Source organism: Meleagris gallopavo, chromosome 4 (assembly GCF_905368555.1).
Source record: "Meleagris gallopavo chromosome 4, MGAL_WU_HG_1.1, whole genome shotgun sequence".
Classification (NCBI taxonomy): domain Eukaryota; kingdom Metazoa; phylum Chordata; class Aves; order Galliformes; family Phasianidae; genus Meleagris; species Meleagris gallopavo.
Window position 1 is genome coordinate 46079894 of NC_139407.1, and position 20472 is coordinate 46100365.

Genomic DNA, 20472 nt, shown 5'->3' on the forward strand with positions numbered 1-20472 from the left:
AATAGCCTTTTGTAAGCCTTAATCTACTGAATGAAACTACAAATAGAAAAGGATTGAGAGTAAAAGAGAACAATGTATTTTCTTCTTTGGGGAAATTTCTATCTACATCTATATACAGTTTTAAAAAGTTGTATTTTGTAAAGGAATTATAGATTGAAAAGGAAGCATATTCCTATTAAAACATTGACTTATTTTAACTTTGGGTGAGCTACCTAGGCTACAATTCTTTTTTAAAATTGAAAATAGAAAGATGAAAGTTGACCAGTCAAGCACTTATAAGTCTATAAGAAAAATAATACTTTGAACTTATCCTTTTACCTTTTGAGAAAGCACAGCAATAATAGCAGAGTAGCAAAGCCCTAGGCTACAACAAGTGAATACAAGCCCAAATAGAACAGCCACAGAAACAAAGGGGGGAATTTTTTTTTTAACCCTTGGAAGGCCTCAGGTAGGTAGAGATCTCCAACAAGGTACACTTGCCTGCACTGCCAACCCTTAAATGAGGTGTGGGAAGGGGTGGATCTTGGCTGCTTCCCTTCTGGTCACTCAGATGTATTGCATGCATCTGAGTTCCCCTGGGTTGACTTTGCCTTCCCACTAGGTGCTCAATCACTGCTTCAAGCCATGACTTGCATGTCCACTATAGTGGAGAAAGAGACAACAGAGCAGGCTGAGCACCCAGAGCTAACAGATGGGCAGGGCTGTGGTTGGGGCTGTAAGTAGAGCATATGCCCTGGGACAGGAGCCTGTGTGGCAAGGACAAAGGAGATGGTTGAATGTACAGCTAGATCAGGTGCTGCTCTGGTGCCTCTAAGAGCAGTGTTGATTTGGGAACACAAGCTTCTTTGACTTGACTTTCATGACTGAACAGCTGCTGGTTGTAGGTTGTCCCCCACACCTAATTTGCTTATATGGCATTGCTGCCAGGAATTCTGCTTGGGAGAGTGAAAAAAAAGGGATCTAACTTTTGATGTGAGCATTGCAGCAGGTCCTTGGAAATAGTAAGCTGCTTTTACTTACATGCTTGGCTTATATGAAGTATCTTGTTTTCCTAACTGTACTTCATTTGAGGAACTGCCTCCAGAACTGGTGAATCTGCAAAGCCTAAAAGGATTACAAGTATATCCATGATATTATGAATAATAGTTCTTCATGATACCACCTTATTGTGAACAATCATTACAGCATTCACAGGATGTTAATGTCTTATAAAGCTATCAGATTCTGAAAGAATGGATGTGTGTGAACAAAGGGATCTATTCCATACTGTGCTACTGCTTTTTATAGCTTGTCATATTTACTCTTTACTGATCATATTTTACTTAGTATAGGGTTTTGTTTGTTTGTTTTGAGAAGGCTTTAAAGAAAATTAGGTTCTCAGGAAATAGTGAGACGGTTCTTAAGGGCAGTTTAAAATCTAGAAGGCTTGAGAGGGCTTTGGGTCAACATACTAACATAATCTGGCAAAGGAAAAACATAAGCATGTTTGTTTACGGAGAACAACTAGAAAAAGTCCTTACTACTGTGAGGCTGAGCAATGAGTTTCCTTGTCATCAGTAGCACAGTACATGGGGGACAATTCTAACTGCATCACGTGGTTGGTTTAAAATCACTCTGACTTTCTCAGCACTGAGCTTTGGGAGTCATTTTGCCTAGTTTTCTTCAAACAGCAGATCAGTGCTCTATGACATCCAAAAGACAAGTAGAACATTAAAAATGCCTAAGAAAAAAAAAAACTATAACACAGAGCACTTCTATGGCATCCCCTTATTGAGAGTACTGAGGAGGAGGAAAAAAAATTAATCAGAGGTACAAAATAGTTTCTTCTCAAAAGACTGAGGAGGTAACTCTCCAGGATGAAATCAACTCGAGGAATATTGTATCTCTGTCATGAAAGATGAAAAAAGAATAAGAAACTGCTGTTTTTTCATAAAATGATGACCTGAGATGCTGTTAATATCACATCATTGGTGTTTAAGTATCAGGTACTGGAACCAAAGCCACCCTTTTCTGTATCACTTACGCTATTGTAAAATGGTAGTTGTCCTTAGTTAAGAGTAGCAATCACATTTAAAATACACAATTAAACCAAACAAAATTATTGTGGCATTAGATTTACATAGAACTTAATTTTAGCTTGACAATTAAAAAAATGCACCAGAAATGTGCTCCTAGTGAGGGTTAGAAACGATAGAAATGAATTTATATTATTCCATGTAAGGAATGAATTGGCATTTTTTGTCTTTGGGAGCAGTTTGTGCCAAGACTGCATATCCCAAAAGGAATCTTACATCATCACTGAGCAACTGGAAAAACAACAAAAAGGCTTCCCACTAGGGATTTTTAATCCTGTCTAATCTACTCAGAGTTTTGGTGGAGGAAATTTGTCTTCATTTCCCCTTCATCTTAATGTCGTCTTTGTTATTTCAAGAATAATTTAAAGTTTTACATGATTGAATGTCCTTTGTATCAGACGATTGCCCAATGTTTTTATTGTGAGCCCTGCTTGTTTTTTTCATGCAGTATCAGATTATGAAAGTGATTCTTGTTTTTCACTTTGGCCAAACTTTGATTCTGTTATAGAGAAGACACTGTGACTGAAACGATATATTGCCATTCTGCCACAGATCTTAATGTCTCGGGAAATTGTGAATCGGCCAGTTGAAGAAATAACAGTAGCATAGTAAAAATGAGTAAAGGAGGTAAGTATTAAAACACACATAAAGAAGCATAGTGTCTTTAGCATTGAAGAGAACAAACGGAACCAAAAGCTCTAAAAGATGGCTATTATTACTGTTTGATTCTGTAAGAATTTACAGTTTTTATTTATCTGAAGTAATTACATAGAAATTAGGTCTCCAAGGGAACTGACATCTACTTTCCTGCAGCTCTCTCAATAGCTGTTTTCTCTGTCACATTTTATAATCTGAACATTTATGCATTTCTAATTTTGCTCTAATGCTTCACTTACTTAAATAAAAATACTAGTTATTTTATTATCTTCGTTATTTGCAAAGAAATCATTCCCTTGATGCTTTTAGGAACTGGAAGGTTGTTCATAGCTGAGACATCCTGGTAGTCTCCTGGCTCGATGTTCTAATTCAATTACTCAGAAGTGCCCCAGAACTGCTCTCTGGTGCTGGTGATTTACATCTACTTCTTACATTAACAAAGGAAATATTTAAACTGTGGACTCCAGTTATATCAATGTGCACGCTTGCTTTGGCTTAGCTGAACTAGTGCAAACCCATATGAGCAGCTCTGAGGCAAGAGCCTGAAATAATAATGAGATGCAAATTGCCTCATTCGTTTCCTTGAGCCTGAAATCCAAACATGATTTGTTGATTTCTATAAACCATTTAACAAGCAATCAGACTACAGAAAGGGTTATTTATAGTGCTGTTGTGTCATTTAACAGATAACAGAGATAACCGTGCTGGTTGCAAACCGGAAAAACTGCACTGCAGGCAAAGCCTGCTATGGAAGGGCTGATCTGGCTGCACATCAGAGCTGTGAGCAGAGGCCAACCCAGCTACTCGCTGAGAGAAGCCAGCCCAGCAGGGGCAAGCCAACAGGTCCTTGGCTTCCAACAAATAGTGGACAAGTCAGGATTCCCTCTTGAATCCCAAGTAGGCAAGAGATTTGTGTGTTCTGTTTGGAATAGAGCGTACTATTTCCCCAAGCTTCAACAGATCTGCTTTAGCAGTAGCAAACTACATAATTTTTCGTTTATGTGTTAATCTTCAATGTAGATGCATTCCAAACAACTTTAATAGGAACAAACTCCTAAAAACTCTTTGTTCTTCTGCTTATCAAGTCAAGGCATCCCTTGACTTGAGCAGGGACAAAACATGCAGGTAGAGCATTACAGTCTGCAAAAGAGCTGAGGAACACTTACCCAATCCTCTCTCTGTGCTCAGGCATATCAGTGACAACTGGATTTTGGATAATGCTGGTAGCTCCTTAAAATTGGCTGTGCATCTGCTGCCTTGAAGAGTTTTAGGAGATTGTGAGAGCAGTTGCTTCAAAGCTTTTTTAGAAGCATTCCTAGTGAAGCATTCAGACTGATTTGCTGATGTTTGCTGTACAGTACAACAGTTAATTTTTTTATGTAGTTTAAATTCAAGCAATAAAAGAAAACCTGTAGCTTTACAGTGAACATGAATAGAGTTAATTCACATTTATTGATGAACAATGGCCCATATGACAAATTCAATTCTCTTTTAATCCCATCATCTTTGTTGTTAGGTCAGATTGTAAATGCAGCCAAGGGAAAATATAAATGCTAATGCCAAGTGAAATTCTTACTGTGATTTTTGAAGAGCAGTGGGGAATCTGTATTCAAGTAAAACAGGGAGTCTGGTTAATGAATTAAGAATATGCTTTGCATTAGCTGGAAACATGTTTCAACATAAACCAAGAGGATCTGTCCTGCATTCTTCGCACTGTTCTCATTCTTTATTAGACAGACTGCATGCGTTTATTCATACTGCGGGTGCAGTATAAATACAGGTAACTGGATAGCTGATATGAAATGGAGTGGAAGAGAATACTGAAACTGTGGTACTTAATGAAAGAATGCAGAAGAAAGGAAGGGATAAGGCTCAATTTCTACAGCTGTTCAGTGATTCAGGGTTTCGATGCACACCAAAAAGCAAACAAAGTGACCCTACAATGACAAAATGTATCAATAGCCAATCAAGTTACCATCTATGATTGTGAAAACTCTTGTACTTAATGCTTACTAAGCCAAATTCTCAAGTGAAATCAAAGAACTTGAAATTGTTTTTATAGTAATCCCGATTTGTTCCTCCTAACCGTGTGCAGAATGAGAACCTTATGTTCAATTTAGATACATACAATATTACATTAAGCACAGACAGTCGGTCTTTATATCAATATTAATTATACGTGCCTTTTATTTTTTCACTAAGGAAAAAGTCTAATACAATTCATGGAAAATGCTGAATTTGCCCACCTGAAATATTAATTTAAGGCAAGACTAAGTCCCAGTTTTAGAGCAAGGGCTTCTGATCATTGTATTAACTACTAGTAGTCAGTCATGAGCACATAAGAAGAGCATTCTCCAAACATTACAGTTTGTGAGAACTAGAGGGAGTCTCACTTTTCAGTGGAATGGCCTCACTGCTGAGGTATCTGCATTAACTCTCATAGTTAGTGCCTGAAAGGACCATCCCCTTACATAAATAAACATCTAGTTGTGTAAGGCATTAAGATTCCTGAGACACACACCAAAAGTTACTATGCCCTTTTATCTTGTACTTAAGAAAATACAGTATTGATCCAAAATTTAAAAAACCACAAATGTTTATTATTTTCATTGTTGACTTCTTGTTCAAGAGCTGCGTCTTCTAGTGTTGCAGCATTTTTCCCCCCCTCAATGCTGTAAGTTTGCTCGTAGGTTTTCTCACTTGGAGGCTTTTCATTTGTCCAAAATTTTCATTCTTTCCAATGAAAATGCATTTCTTATAACTTGCTCTCGTTTTAACATGTAAATCTTCTGTCCCTGTTACTTTTTAACTCACAACTCAGAAATTTTGTATTTCCAAGATAAATCTAATCAGCTTTGGAACAGCGTACTAGATAAATATCAGAAAAAAACAGCAATGTAATTCTGGCAAGTTTTCTCGATTTTCAGTTTTAATCATGGCCACTAAAAATATTCTGAGTTACATTTTTAATACATCTTCAAGCTTACCTGATTAGCATGCTTTAAAAAAATTTTTTTTTAAATAATGATCAGCTTATCTGAAAGTGATCTTCATGTTTTGATGATTATAAATAGAATTTCTCTCTGAAAGTATTTTCTCATCTTTCCCTCATTTTTTTCCCCCTCATTCCAGCTGATGGCTCTTACCTACCCAAAACAATCTTCTCATGTTGCTCTGCTGTGAGTCCACTAAATCAGTGAAATCTTCAGTAATTTTCTTTTTGATAGGCTATTTTTCATCTCTAATAAAGATGTCAGCAATGCTTTATACTATTAACTTCACCATGGCTTTTGCTCACCTATCATCAAAGAGCCCAAAGAAACACAATGCTGTGAGATTAAACAGCACAGCTGAAAATGAGAGAACTCAAATGGACAGAAGATAACATATTACTATTTTGACTGAGACAGAGCAGATGATGCACACATTAGAGAACACTTTTCAGTAGTTTTGCCAATGCAGCTCTGTTCTGACAGGTAACTGCTCCATTGCTAAGGATCAACAGTTTCAAGTTTTTTTTTTTGTTTGTTTTTGTTTTTTTTTGTCATGACACTCACAAAAAAAAAGAAGATTTAATGCACAAGAATTATCTCTAACAGTCAAGATCTCATTTACATTCTTACCAGTCTGTCTGGCTTAGCCATCCACTTAAATGTGCAACACGTGCAAGTCAGAACAACAGTCCAAATATACTGCTGTCACCCTGAAACGCTTTTGAAAAAGGGAAAGTCCAATTCAGTATGCTTACTCATGTATTTGGCTAGGTTCCTCAGCCTTTTTTCTCCAAATAATTCAGTATTATTCCAAACACTATTAAGTATGATCAAATGTTTCCAACACATCATTTTCAAACAAAAGAATGTGAGAGGTTATTTCTACAGGTACCTTTTAATGCAAATTTTGAAAATTTCAGAAGATTTTGACATTTTTCCCATCCCAACACAAGCAATTGCTTTTATTTACATACATTTTACCCTTTCTTATACACTTTTATTAGTTATTGCTAGTTACCTTCTTCATTCTTAAATAATAGCACAAATGGTTTACATTCATGACACCTCACAGCAGCCTGGCTCACCATTTATGCAAAACAAAAAATGACGTTAAGCCTAAATATATTCTTTTACATCTTCTGGCAAGTCGAGATTTTCTCCTAATTTATTAATAACTTTGATTGGCAGAACACTAAATGTGCCAGCATCCATGACTAATATAGATGAAACTCATCTGAGCTGACAGAAGAGAATTTTCTTCAGTTCTTCATCCAGTTCTTACTCGTCCCAGGTATCTCCATATTTATTTACTTTAACTAAAGAAGAGAAAGAAACAGTAACCATGTTATTAGTTTTAAGTGCAAAAATTACAGTGTCAGAAGGTATGGTGCACTGTCATTGAAAGTGTTGAGTGGGGAGAGCGTCAGTCACAGCACAACAAATATCTAATTAAAGATACTTTTGAATAAGTGGGGAGAAGAGCTCATTCGTTATTCTTTAAGAATTTATCCTCAGTCCAGAGGCCCACCGTGCTCAATCCTGCCCTGCAGAACTTGTAATTACTTGGAAACAAATGCAACACGTGGATGAAACAAAGACAATTGGAGGAAACAGGCAAGAAATGTTTCGAGAAATATGTGGCTACATAATGTAGTTACGTGCACAATTGGATGGATTCAGGATAGTTCAAAACACAAACAAAGTGAAATCAGCACTCCCTACTAGGAAACCACTCAGCCATTATTATTTGGCAGCTTCCTTTAGAATATAAGCGAGTCAGAGAGGAAAAAAACAGGCTACTGGTCTTTAAGAATTTACTCAGATACATTGTGCATAACTGAAAAATGGACAGTAAGTGAAAAGATGTTCCCCTGAAAGTGAACTGGAAAGTGTCTGTAACTGACACTGACTTGCAGAATGCTACTTGAAATCCTAAGTGATGTTTCTAGTGGTTTTCTGTTTGTGAAGAAATATCTTGAAAATAAACATTCTGTATATCAACTGACAGCTGATTGAACTTACAATCTAAAACTACAACTTCAATGTTTTACTTGACCGAGTTACATGATAAAGAAAAAAAAAAGGGGCTGTTATTCTCTTAATGATGTAATTAAGTTTTTGCCCAATAATTTTAAGTTTTATTTCAAGACTAGAAGACTATTTCTGAAGGCAAACAATCTGGAAAAAGTATTTCACAAATATATAACACTGACACTCCTAAAAAACACTGTTCCAAAGTTTACTATTACTGCTTCAGATCTTTTTGCATTTACATACCTTTTTATATATTTATTACAACCTAATATGCCCAATAGGCAACATTATCTGTTCTTACAAATCTTTTTGCATTATCATTGAGAAGACATTTGGTTTTGCTGCACACAAAACCAAATGATTACAGCTTAATAGTTTTGCAGTCTGGTAAAACACTTATACTGGTAATATCTTTTTTCACAGCTGTCACACTAAATAATACAGTTCTAGAGCAGGTAAGTGTGAATTGCTACTGCTGTCTCCTTTTAAAAACAACTGTTCAAGTCAGAAAGTTGATTGGAGTCTTATTCTTCAGAGCACTGCATTCTTATTTTGTTGAGTACATTTTTGTTTCTCGTTGTGAAAACAAATCTCGATACTGTTGCTAAATACTGTTTCCTTCCTTTGCATTTTAATATAGAATAATGAATCTCTACAAACAATACCACTATAGAAATGCACTAATTCCACAAGAAACAATTCATAAATACCCCCCACTCCAAAACTATCAACTGTACTCTATTCTTTGAGAACAATGCTATCTGAAACACACACCCCCCTTCCATAGCTAAAACTCTTTAGTAAAGCTCAGAGTTCAGAGAAATCTCTGTTGAAACGCATTGCTCAGTGTATTAAAAAAATAAAATAAATAAATTAATTAAAAAAGATGAGATTTTCGGAGTCTGGCACCAAGCTAGAGAGGAAGAATTATTATTTGCTATTGGAAGATGGGTATTTCTGCTAAGACCCTATTGCATATCACATACCTGGAGACACTGCAACTGTAAGTTTTTTGAAGAGCAGGCAGAATTGAGCTTTGGGTTTGTAACTATCTTTAAAATAATTGCTACTGTTTGAATTTACCACGTATTGGTGTAAATCAGCACAGTACCTTCCTTAACTGGTCTTTCCTGGGGAAATTTGCCTGCAGTTTCTGCCTTCAGTGGTGACATTACTTCATATGTCTCTCTGTGTTTATTCCTTAATTCCTCATACGTGACACTTTTTTTTTTACGACTTTCTTCTGGAATTGGAGGAGCTTCTACAAACACAACAAACACAAAAATACCGGGAATGGTATATATATAATATAACAAAACTTGTCCACAGCCTTTTCCAGAATGCCAGTTCATTACAGCTCAATCACAAACGAAAATGAGCGTGACAGCTGCAACTCTAAACGCAACTGAGAATCTATGTGGTCCTTTTATCCATTTTTATCCATTCCTTTTACACTTTTCATTTTGCTTATCTGGTTTAGATCTATTTTAACTTAGTTTTGTAATTTTACCCAATGAAAAGCCTAACAAGCACATGGTACCTGATAGATAAAAGAGTTCTGGTCACTTGATATAAGATTAATGCTCAACATACATTTGATACACCTGTAGAGAAGAGAAATCTGGATGAATCTAAAGTGTTTTTAGTAAGTCTTCAAATTCAAAGGATGAGGACCACAACAATCATATGTCACTTGCCATATACTTCAATTTACATTTGTAATAATAAAGGCTTTACAAATCATTGCTATTTCTGATGAAGTATTATTATAATTCCCTTGACACATCAACATATGAAACTTTTCTATAACTAAAAGTGAGTTGCACAAAAAGGCTTTTTTTGTTTTGTGTGTGAAACAAAACATTTTCCATCAAGAAATTAAGAATCCAAACTAATTCAAAATATGCAACTCTGCATTGGATAGGAACAGACTCCTTTGTATACCACAGAGGTCAGACTTGAGAATAACGTTTCCCTTGCAATAGCAAAGCACACAGTTCATACTGGACTGACGAGAACAGCTGCACAGAACAGTACTTTAAAACCCTTTTACTTCTCCATGAGAAAACCAGCTGTCACGTGAGAGAATACAATCTGCATTCAGTTCTCAGAGAACTTAAACATTTATCACATTAAAAATAAAAGACAAAAACACAGCTTTAAGTCATGGAACCAGCAGTATACAGTTTAAGCACTATCATTAGTGAAAATTAAATAATTCTGAAAGGCAAGCAGATAAATGGTAGAGACTGTGGCTTATGTAGCACAATGAAAAGGCTGGCACATTCATCTTAATTTAAATAAAAAAGAGCTTCAAGTCAGAACATGTATTTTGCAGGTTGAGTTTCCTAAGAGACTAAGCCTTGCAAATTCATTTACTTGCAATTATAGCTACAAAATAGAAAAGCACCTGCACTTGGCTTACAGTTAGAAAATAATACATGTATTTGCCTCCTGTCTCAAAACAATTCTAGGAACTTCAAGGTGTTTCACTGAAAAACACTATTATCCCATGTATGACTTCATGGGATGAAATCAATATTACTGAGAGAGCCAAGAGAAAGGCAAGATTACTACAAATTGCTGAATATTAAGGCAGATCCCACCTTGAACATTATAATCAGTAATTCCTGTAGGTGAAGATTCATTCAGGGAAGCACTGAATGGAACGGGTTCGTAACTAGAGAGGGCTCTATCTGTGGAACTATAATCGTCTGAATAGCCAGAAGACAGTGGGAATCCAGCTTTTGGAGAAGATTCAGTAAATGATTGAGAAGGCGTATCTGAAAATTCAGATTTTCGACTGGAATAGCTGAAAAATAATAAAAAAAATAAATATTAAATACTTAAAGCTAACGTTAAAATGAAACTATATGAGTAACATTATGTGCAGCTCAAGAACTTACCCTGTTTAACTGTTTAGTTTTCAGTAAAATTAACTGAACTGCCTTAAAAAATGTATTCTCTTTAAACACTGCAAAAGTCTCTATGTGTCCTTCCCCAGCACTCTTTGATTCTTCCCCAAAACCGAACTCATCCCCCAAATCAGAAGACAAAAGAGAAAGAAAGTGTTTTGCACTTTAAAACACAGAAATGACAATCCTTTCCCTCAGGGACTCTTCAGACAGAGAAAACACAACAGACACAAATAGTACAGGGTGTGTCTTTGTAACAAGCAATAACGTGCAAACAACAGTTATTTCTAAAGATCTTTTAGGAAGAATTTGCAGTTAAAATCCGTTTATTATTACAAATGGTATAATCGATCAATAATATACAACAAAAGAAAAGGAGAAATAAGATCTGTCTTGGGGAAACAAAACCATAACAGTTTACTGAGCTGTTGAATTAATTTTTCAGAAGAAACATTAATGAATTTTCTCTCGAAAGAAAAAGATCATGCAAAAATACTCCTGAAACTGATACCTGATGCTACCTACTCAGAACGGCCTGATAGATCACTTCAGAGTAATGTGTCAGGTCTATCAATAATGCCATCCTCTTGGTGCCACTGCGGTCTTTCTTTGTTCATTTTTTACTTTAAATTTTTGCTTATCTGTATATTTAACTTCATACAAAGAACTGCAGTTAATATTTGTTTTGTTCTCACATAGCATATTGCATAAACATGCACAGCTAAGCCATCTTTTTCTCCACTATATTTTTAAAGTATTTGCAAACACAACATTAAAGAACAATGTAATCCCCGCTCCTTTTTAACTGCAAAAAGAATTACACATTGATTAGCAGATGTATAATGGCCACAAATAAGAATGCAACGATTTCTATCACTGGCTTTAAAGCTAGTATACATGGGTGACAATGTAATTTGAATGAATTTAAACTCATGGTTCACCAGGGAAAGAAAAAAAGTACAAAGTAGCAAATAAAATAGATTTCTCAGATACTGAAGGAAGGACTACTAAAAGATTAAGAGGTGCAACCATGCAGGAGATGATTGCTCACCTAGAGCAGAGCTAACACTCATGATAAAGTCTTATTAAAAACTGTGGAATGGTGGGGGAGAAGGTCCAGCTGAGTTTATACACTTGATGTATTAAGCAGTCATTACTAAAACTCATCAAAAATAAAAAAAAATTCAGAATAAAGGTAAACCTTGCAGACAGAACTGATAAATATTAATTCTTAAAGTAATCAAGAATTTAATCAAGTCCTACACAGAGATCTGTCAAATCTTTGCACAGAGAAGCAGCAGGGCTACCACTCCCTATCCAAAGACTGTTCTCTCGATTTTAATTCAAGGATTTAAGTGAGACATTCAAAAAGCAATTTGTAATTAAAAAACAGTTGAGGTAGAAAACATTCTGGAACAAAACAGGAAATAGTTTTAAGAACTTGATGAGTTTCTCATATGCACAGCATAACTTTGTTACAGATGTAAAGGATTTAAACAAACAGCCACAAGTTTGACCACCATGCTTCTTCCTGCACTGATATTGTTTACTGAGCTCTTTCCTTTGATAAACACTGAAATCATTTCCACCCTCTTCCTACTTAAATCAAACTAAACTATGAGAAAAGCTTCCAGAAGGTAACACTATTTTATTTCAGTTAACTTAGTTTACTTTTCAATTGAGGAGGGCAACTTCTGATGTCACACTAGCACAAGTAAATTCCACAGGAAACCAAACGTATCTTAATTTACAGGCAATACATTTTCATAAGTAAAATTTTTATTTTTCTATTTGTCAAAGTAATTTATTTTATGTGTTGAGTTCAAAATGTGCGTTTTTATAGCTGGTCAATTGATACAGATGATACAGCTTCCAGAAAGTGGTAGAAAGGGGCAGAAGGGGAAAGAGGGAAAGTACAGATCTGAAGATCTTTGAAAGCTGCCAGTGCAGCCTCGATCTCTTCGGTCTTTAAAAAGTCTTATCCTAGAAAAAAGTGTTACATTTAAAAGAGAATTAAATTCTTACGAATGTGAACTGTGTCTCTGAGCCTGTCGCAGAACATCTCCTATTGGGGAGTCCTTCAGCTTCTTGAATTTCTCGCTACAGATTGGCAAGTAGGATATCTTTCCAGCCAGGTATCCACACATTCCAGCAACTTTATTAAAAGAAGAAAAAAAGATGTTTTCATAGACTGAATGATAATATTCAACGTAGTTTTAAAATAAATAATTCCAAATGAATTATTGAGCATCTTGAATAAGAGAATAAAAGCAGATGACAATCTGAAACAAAAAAAATATATACAGTAATCATCTCTTTACTACTTCTGCAGACAAAGGGTACTAAAAACAAATGCAAGAGCTAAATGAAGATATATAACAATGACTTAAACATGACATGAGCATCGGGTGATTTAAGATAACAATTAATGACTGAAAGGTGACAATCAGCTTTTCCCAAGCTCCAAAGACAACAATTGACTATCAAAGATGATAAAATGGTCAAGAGTAAATAAAGGTAGAATACTGTAAGAATTTAATCCATTGAAACAGATAGATCTTGAAAAGTATGAAGACAAATCTATGATATTTTGTACTAGGCTCTAGTATTGAACTAGTTTTACAACTGAATTGGTGGAACTCTTGCAATCTTAAGGCAAATGCTTTCAATTTAGTGCATGTCCTGCCTGCTAGGCAGGACAAAAAGTCTAAATGATCACAGCAGTTTTTTTCTGGAATGAAAGCTGCTGATTTCCATCAGTGGTCCTTCAGGTTTATGAGTGGGCACACAGGAGCAGAGCTCAGAGGCCATCAAAAGAATCTTTGTTATTTGTAGAAGAGGACTAGATCGCTTCAGATGCAAGGAGTATTTACTAACTATGAAGGCTAAAGACTAAATAATCCTTAAGACAGGTAAGAGTTAATTACCAGTAACATTAATTCCTCAAGACCATCACACAGTAGATTATATTACCTGGGAATCAACATAGCAGGGAATTTTACCCTACCATACTGAAATTGTGATCCCTGTTATAAAGCCTGTACTTTCCAAAAAGGTTAAAAAATGTTTTCCAAAGGAAAGAAAAGCCACAAGCAAAAGCATAGGTTACAAATATTTACTGACAAGAAGTGTAGGGGTTTAACTGCTTGGAAGAAAAAGGAAATGCAAGATACATAACACGCGCAGACAGAAAAATTAAAACCCCTTAAAATGCTAAAAGAAAAAAAGATCTCTTAAACTGTTTTATTGTTGTTTTACCTCAACTATGAGCTAGCACCAGTACTTGAAATTGCACATGCTCTTCTTTTAGAGCTTATGGAGGAAAAAGAAAACAAAAATAATTACAACTGCTGCTTCCTTCAAGCAGATTTCACTGCAAGAGTGAAATACAGTAAAACTGTGAGACACCATGTGGAGCTGGCAATAATTTCCAGGAAGAACCTGTAGACAGCAGCCACATCTGACTTAAACAATGAGGATGGAATGAGACCTGCTTTACTCAGGCCTTTTAAACCACAACTACATCCTCCCAAAATTCCAGCACTAGAACTGTATCTGCTAACCCGCACGAAGCTACCTACTGAAACCCAACCAAAACACACTTTTTTTGGAAGCTCTTCTCATTTAAAATGAAAGCCTGTATGTCCATCAGTGTACATAAGCAAGAAGTATTTCAGCTTATAGCCACAGTTTCAAGAACAGTTGGTCTGGTCCATTTCAAAACTGAGTTCTGCTAAATAAATGGAACATGGTCTTCAGCAACACGTGTGTAGGAGGTGTCAGGGAAATAGTAATTCTATTGTTCATTAGAAATGTTTGTACTGTTTAGTGCTCAAAAAAAGCAAGTAGAACTCTCCATAAACAAATGTCAGCCCTGGTTTCTCACATTCATTTATCTGCCTAAACAATACTTCCTTCACCACAAATCATGGCTTTTGCCCTCCTCCCACTGAAGTAAACTGTGATAATAACTGGCTATAACTGGCTGCATCTCAGTAGATTGGCAAGATGGTGAGTTCCTGTTTTACTGTCGTGTATTATATTCAAACGGATAATTTATTATTATTATTATTTTTATTATAGTTAATCCAAAATCATTCATGAGAAACTGCTGTCTTCCCATAATTGTATAACAGAACATCCAGGAAAAAAAAAAAAAACACTAAAATAGCATGAATGGGACAAGTGAGGCACATGAATAATGACCTTCAAATTAGGAAGGGAGGGGTGGGTGTACCCTGGCAAAGTCCTTCAAGCCAACTTCACTGCAGCAGCAGTATACTTTTCTGATATTTTAGGAGATATTATTTGGACCTACAAACTTTTATAGAACGTCAAGTTTTACTTGCCAAAGCAAAAATATTGAACAGATACTGCAAATACTAAATATTGTCAAACATCATCAAAAATGGCATTCTGATAGAAGCATCACAAATTGCTAGCATATGCAGTTCAGGCGCTAGCAGAAGAAAATGTTACTGCATGTGTTTGTTTCTTTCCTCCTGCAAAGTTTACACAGCCAAGGGAAATGAAAGCTAGGTCAAAAGAGCATTTCTACTTAGTTCTTCTCAGTTGTAATACTCCAAATAGATGCTTAATAGCAACAGGTTATGTTCCTACACACACTCCTCCTTAAACATGAATTTATTTCTGACGAATTTCCAATTCATCTTTAAACTCCATCACAGAAAAATATTGATCCCTAGCAGACCATAATGAAAAGGAAAATAAGTAAGGAAACTTACACAATGTCTGTTTACAGTGCTTTTATCTTACATTTTCATATTACACTTGACAAGAATAGTTCCAATCTTACAACTTTATAGAAAGCCTAAAAAGCAAAACTTGTCCCAAATCTGTTGCACAAATTCGAATATGACAAATTGCTCTGCCTCTTGATACAGTACAGTAGTTTTTCAGTATTATATGCTGTTTTTAAGAAACATCACAAAGAAGTTAGTTAGAATCAACTGCAGGAGGTGAACTTTACTCATTGGACATATTGGATCATGTAGGCACGATCTTCAAGCAGAGTTTTACTGATTTAAGCAGAGAGTGAAGTCACAGTCATTCAGCCAGCTGGTCTCATGGGAGTTACAGCTGAGTAACAGACTCCAGAACCTAAGTCACAAATGCCAGCTAATCTGTACTCAGCTTTTACTTACATGCAACTTTAGTAAAGGAGCCAAATCTTGAGCTATCTCTTAGAATGCCTGAAAATGATAAATCAAAGTAATAAATAACAAGTTATTAGGTTGAAAAAAACATTGACTGTTCTATGAATGCAAAATGAGAATTCTATTGCATAATACCAAGGGTGGTAGATAACGTTTTTACACTTAAAGAACAAAAGAATGCAAGAAAACCTAACACTGGAATTCTCAATACAATTCTAACAACTTGAGAATTAGCTCTTTAATACCACAAAGAGTAGCACTACAGTCAGTAGAACATGTTTCATAGTCACAGAGATATTGTATTTGTTGAGCAATATAGACTGAGGAAGAATTTGGTTTTAATTTAAAGTTCTCCTTCTTTAGCTTCAGAAAGTGCACGCCATCTAGCTTAAGAGTCTGAACTCTCATAGTTAAAATTATCATAGCATCCTTATTAAGCAGAAATGTTTTATCTCAGCAAATAAAAACAAAACCAGGCGTATTTACAGCTTACCTTTTTTGATTAAGAAACTAGTAGCTAGCATGCTTGCTGCAGCCAAAGGAAAAGCTGTGAAGAAGAGAAGTTACTTCAACACAATTTTCAATGTAATTAACAAGATGTACAATAAAATGAGAGACGCTAGGTCTTACTAAATTCATTTATATGAGAATATATATGCACAATTAATAAACTATAAAAACTGTGAAATGTTCTCAATTCCAGCTTTTGAGACCTGCTACAAGTTATGCAATATTGGTGTCACCTTGCTCTCAGACTTCACGCTTCCTAAAATATAAGAGCCAGCTGCGGCTGGGGTAAAGGGGCAAGGTGCTGACATCTGGCTACAGCTGCTACAGCATCAAAATGCAACACTTCAAATCTGAAAGCATATACAGGCTTTTAGATGAGATGGCTGCATAGAGGCCAGTGCCCCTAAAAATTGTTGATAACCAAAAGGTTTCATTTTGTTTTAATCTGAGAACATATAAATAATTCCAGTTCTCTAAGAGACACAAAATAATTGGATTAAAATGAGATAATCGGAAGAGTCAATCAAATCACAGAGTCAATCAGCAATCAAATAACGGAACAGGTTATTTTTGTAGTTTATGGATCAAGCTACCCAGCTTTGGAGTAGGGTCAAATGCAGAGAAGCCAATGAACATAGAACTGCATTACTACCTGTCACAATCTGCTTGACTGTTTGCATCAAATTTATCGTATTGAATGACTACAGATAGCAGGAAGCAAAAGCTTTCAAGCAATTACAATATTTGGAAGATAACACTGTTTTGAAACTATTTGTAGAACCAAGAACACACAAGATATAACACTGAAATAATGTTGACAAAGCTAAAGGTAATGGCAACGGGGACTCATAATGAAATTACATTTTAAGCAAGTCTGCAAATATAGATGTTACAAAAAGACTATGTGAATTACATTAACTTGGCCTGAGGGGATTTTTTTTTATTGTAAACAGCACTAAGTTCTTAGTGTTTTGAAGCACGCTATTTGTTCATGAAGTTCTTATGTTAAAATAAACAGAATTTTAATTTTTACAACACCATTAAAATACACATTGCAAACTGCTGCTTTTTCCTTCATAAATTCAGAAAAATGTAAACTAGATTAGGAATCCAACCAATGCATTAAGGTAAACATGACCAGATGTCACATTTAAGAACAAGTATGGGCTCCATGGTTTACAAGCGAGGTTAAAGCAACATTTCAAAGACAACTTAACCCTCCAATCCACTGAACTTTAAAACCCTATGGTCTTAGAGATGCTAGGGTAGATCTTCTAAAAGTTCAAGTTCTCTGTGATACAGAATGCCAGCTTAGATTTGAATCTAAGTTTAAAAAAAAAAAAAAAATTACATTAAAAAATCTAGCAGAACTTGTTGCAGGGGAATTCAGTTTAACCTTCAGAGCTCAGAAATGATTTATAGGCCCAGCATAAATATTCTGGACATGAAAGACAGATTACACATTATAGTGGAAACAAATGCTGCATTGTGAGTGTACATATGACATAAAATGGTAACAAGAAATTAAAACAGCGATTGGTAAACAAAAATTTTGAGTCAAACATAAAATCACCACGAATAACTATGCAGGTGTAGAAATTAAATGGAAGATTAACAAATCAGAGACCATCCTCAATTTTCACTGTGATGTGCAAAAACTACAGTGCTTTAGGAATGAAAGAAATCTTAGGAAAAACACTGGGAGGCTGGAATGCCAACAGCAGCTCATTAGTGAGAGGAATGTAACGCATCCTAGTCAAAATGGGGGAAAAGGTCCTATCAAACCTGACTCACCTCGGTAGCGGGCGCTCTCTTCAGCACACTCCTTGAGGAGCCTCCGTTCCTCTTCTGTAGGCACATAGTGCTTAGGAACTGTGTTCTTTCATTGGGGAAAGCAATTAAAGAGAGAGCAAAAAGATTTAGGGGGATTCTTCAACTAAAAACTTGTGACTTTCAGACCTCATAGTGTCCATACTTTGATGCAGCTATGATGAAGAAACTAGCACCTTCCTGCCTATAATGTCACCAGAAAAAAAGAAAAAAAAAACCACAAACAAACTTCCATGAAACAGATTAAAAGAGAGAAGATTCAGTGGGTGCTCAAATCCAGACCGCTCCTTTTTTCTGGGAAAGGCAGCTTTGGACTCTGCAACCTGCCTCCCGATTTAAGGAATTTGGACAGCTCACTGAACATCTTACGTTTGTCAGGGCTGCAACACCACGACACGAGCGCGTTCCCACCAGCACCCAGCACGGCCGGGCCGCAGCTGCGAGATGCCCGACAGAGGCACTCCCTACAGACAAGGCCTGGGGTAGAGACACCCGCCATCCCTGCGCGTTCCGCCGAGACCGGGGCCTGCGGCGAGGTGCCAAGGTCGATGACGAGCAGGCCTCAAGGGCACGGCGGGCGGGAGAGCACGGCACGGCGGCCCCAAGGGCCGGCTGGAGCCGCACAGAGCCCGCCCGCAGCCGGACCGCCGCGCGCGTGAGCGAGGGGCCGCAGCTTCGCGCCTCACGCCTAGCGGGAACGGCTCCAGTCCCGCAGGGCCCCCGCAGCTCCCGGGGCCTCTGGGACCGGCGCCGCCAGACGCGCGCCCGTACCTCAGGCGGGTCGCTGAGCTCCCTGCCGCCGGGGCCCTGCCCGGCCTCCATGGCGGGGCGGGGGCAAAGCGAACCAGGGCGGGCGGCACCGGGAGAACGGGGACCGGAAGTTCCCTGACGACCCTCCGCCAGGCGCAGCGGCTGACCCGGAAGTGGATGTGGGGCACCGCGCAGGCGCCGCGGGGCCGAACCCGGTGCCGGGCAGGGCCTGGAAGCTGCCGGCCTGGGGCGGGCCGTAGGCTTCGGGAGCTCTGTCAGGACTTCCTGCCTCCGGCCCGCGGTTCCGCTGCGGAAACAGGAAGGGAGGACGGGGGAGCCTCGTGTCGCTGTGGCAGTGCGCTGCCTGTGCCTGCTCCGCTGTTTTCTCGTTATTATTATTTTTTTTCCCCTCGATGTGACGGCTGGGTGCGGGCGGTGCGGCCGCCTCGCATCAGCAGGCGGGACGCAAAGCATTAATTTCAATAGAGAACATTTCCTTCCTGTGCCTTATCTTGTTTCCTGCCTTCTTAAAGAGTGCCACCCTCTAATAAATGTGAACAGGCACAGCTTCAGCAGTGGCGAATCCTGTAGAGGTAATCGGTACGTGGCTGTTCTCCTTTTTACAGTGTCGGTGTTCACGCTGTTAGTGCCAGGCTCCTCGCTTGGCTGCTTGCAGGGTTCCCCTTTATTTAAACGAAGCCCGAAGAGGAGCCTGGCAGGCAGCTGCCTGAGCTTGGTGGTGAGGATGGTGCTGGAGCATGTTTAGAAAGAAGAGTCTACAGGCCTCTTGTTCAAATGGCAGTGATAGCGAGTGAGTGCTGATTATGAGAAATCAGGAAAAGCTGAGGGGGGAAAAATGTTTCTGATAATGCGGTTTGTGCTGTAAAGCTTTCTTGTAAACTCTCAGTACTGCTGCTCAAATTCTCGGTGCAGTGTTATGCCTCTACTTGCCTGGAATGCACCACTCCCTGCCAGCCATCCCTGCAGCCAGCCCTTGTCTCTGAACCCTGGAATTCAAGTGAAGAGGCTTAAATTGCTGCTGCCTGATGACTGTACAGAAAAAGCCTGTGCCTGAAGATAGGAAATGCAAGGTTTAGAGGCTGAAGGTGTTAGAAATCAGCAGGGAATGTGTATGCAAAGTATCTGAAATTAGTACGGAATGTGACTATGCTTTGTGAGCACGTGAAGGACCCAGGATAAATGGGCTGAGGAGCATGAGAAGCGATAAAAGAGACTGCCTGCAGGGTTCTGAGTGCCACAGCAAAAAAAGCTTTAGAGGAGATGGGTTTCTGAATTTGGGTTCTTGAAATAAGCTGAGAGGATAGAGCCAAGGAAGGATGTGTGTTGTAGTTTTCATCCTAGAATAAGTAAATTACCAGCTTGCATGAGGTGGTTCTGCCTGATAATGCAGATAAGTTCCAACCTTTATCTCTGCTCATCACCTGAGCCTGCCATAATTAAGCACTCCTTGACACCTGAATGTCAGGTATGAACACTGTTCATCCCAAAGCAAAATAACTTGGCCTCATGA

At 37.7% G+C, this 20472-nt stretch overlaps 1 protein-coding gene across 1 annotated transcript; it reads right to left on the reverse strand.

The window, feature by feature from the left end:
- Positions 1 to 6601: 6601 nt before the first annotated feature.
- OCIAD1 (OCIA domain containing 1) lies at positions 6602 to 19135 on the reverse strand. The gene is made up of 8 exons (XM_085223207.1): positions 18963 to 19135; positions 18156 to 18240; positions 16345 to 16398; positions 15840 to 15887; positions 12700 to 12829; positions 10366 to 10571; positions 8871 to 9020; positions 6602 to 7041 (listed from the first exon to the last, which is right to left on the reverse strand). Exons 1-8 carry the CDS (start codon positions 19011 to 19013, stop codon positions 7004 to 7006), a joined length of 762 nt encoding a protein of 253 aa, XP_085079333.1. The 5' UTR covers positions 19014 to 19135; the 3' UTR covers positions 6602 to 7003.
- Positions 19136 to 20472: the final 1337 nt, after the last annotated feature.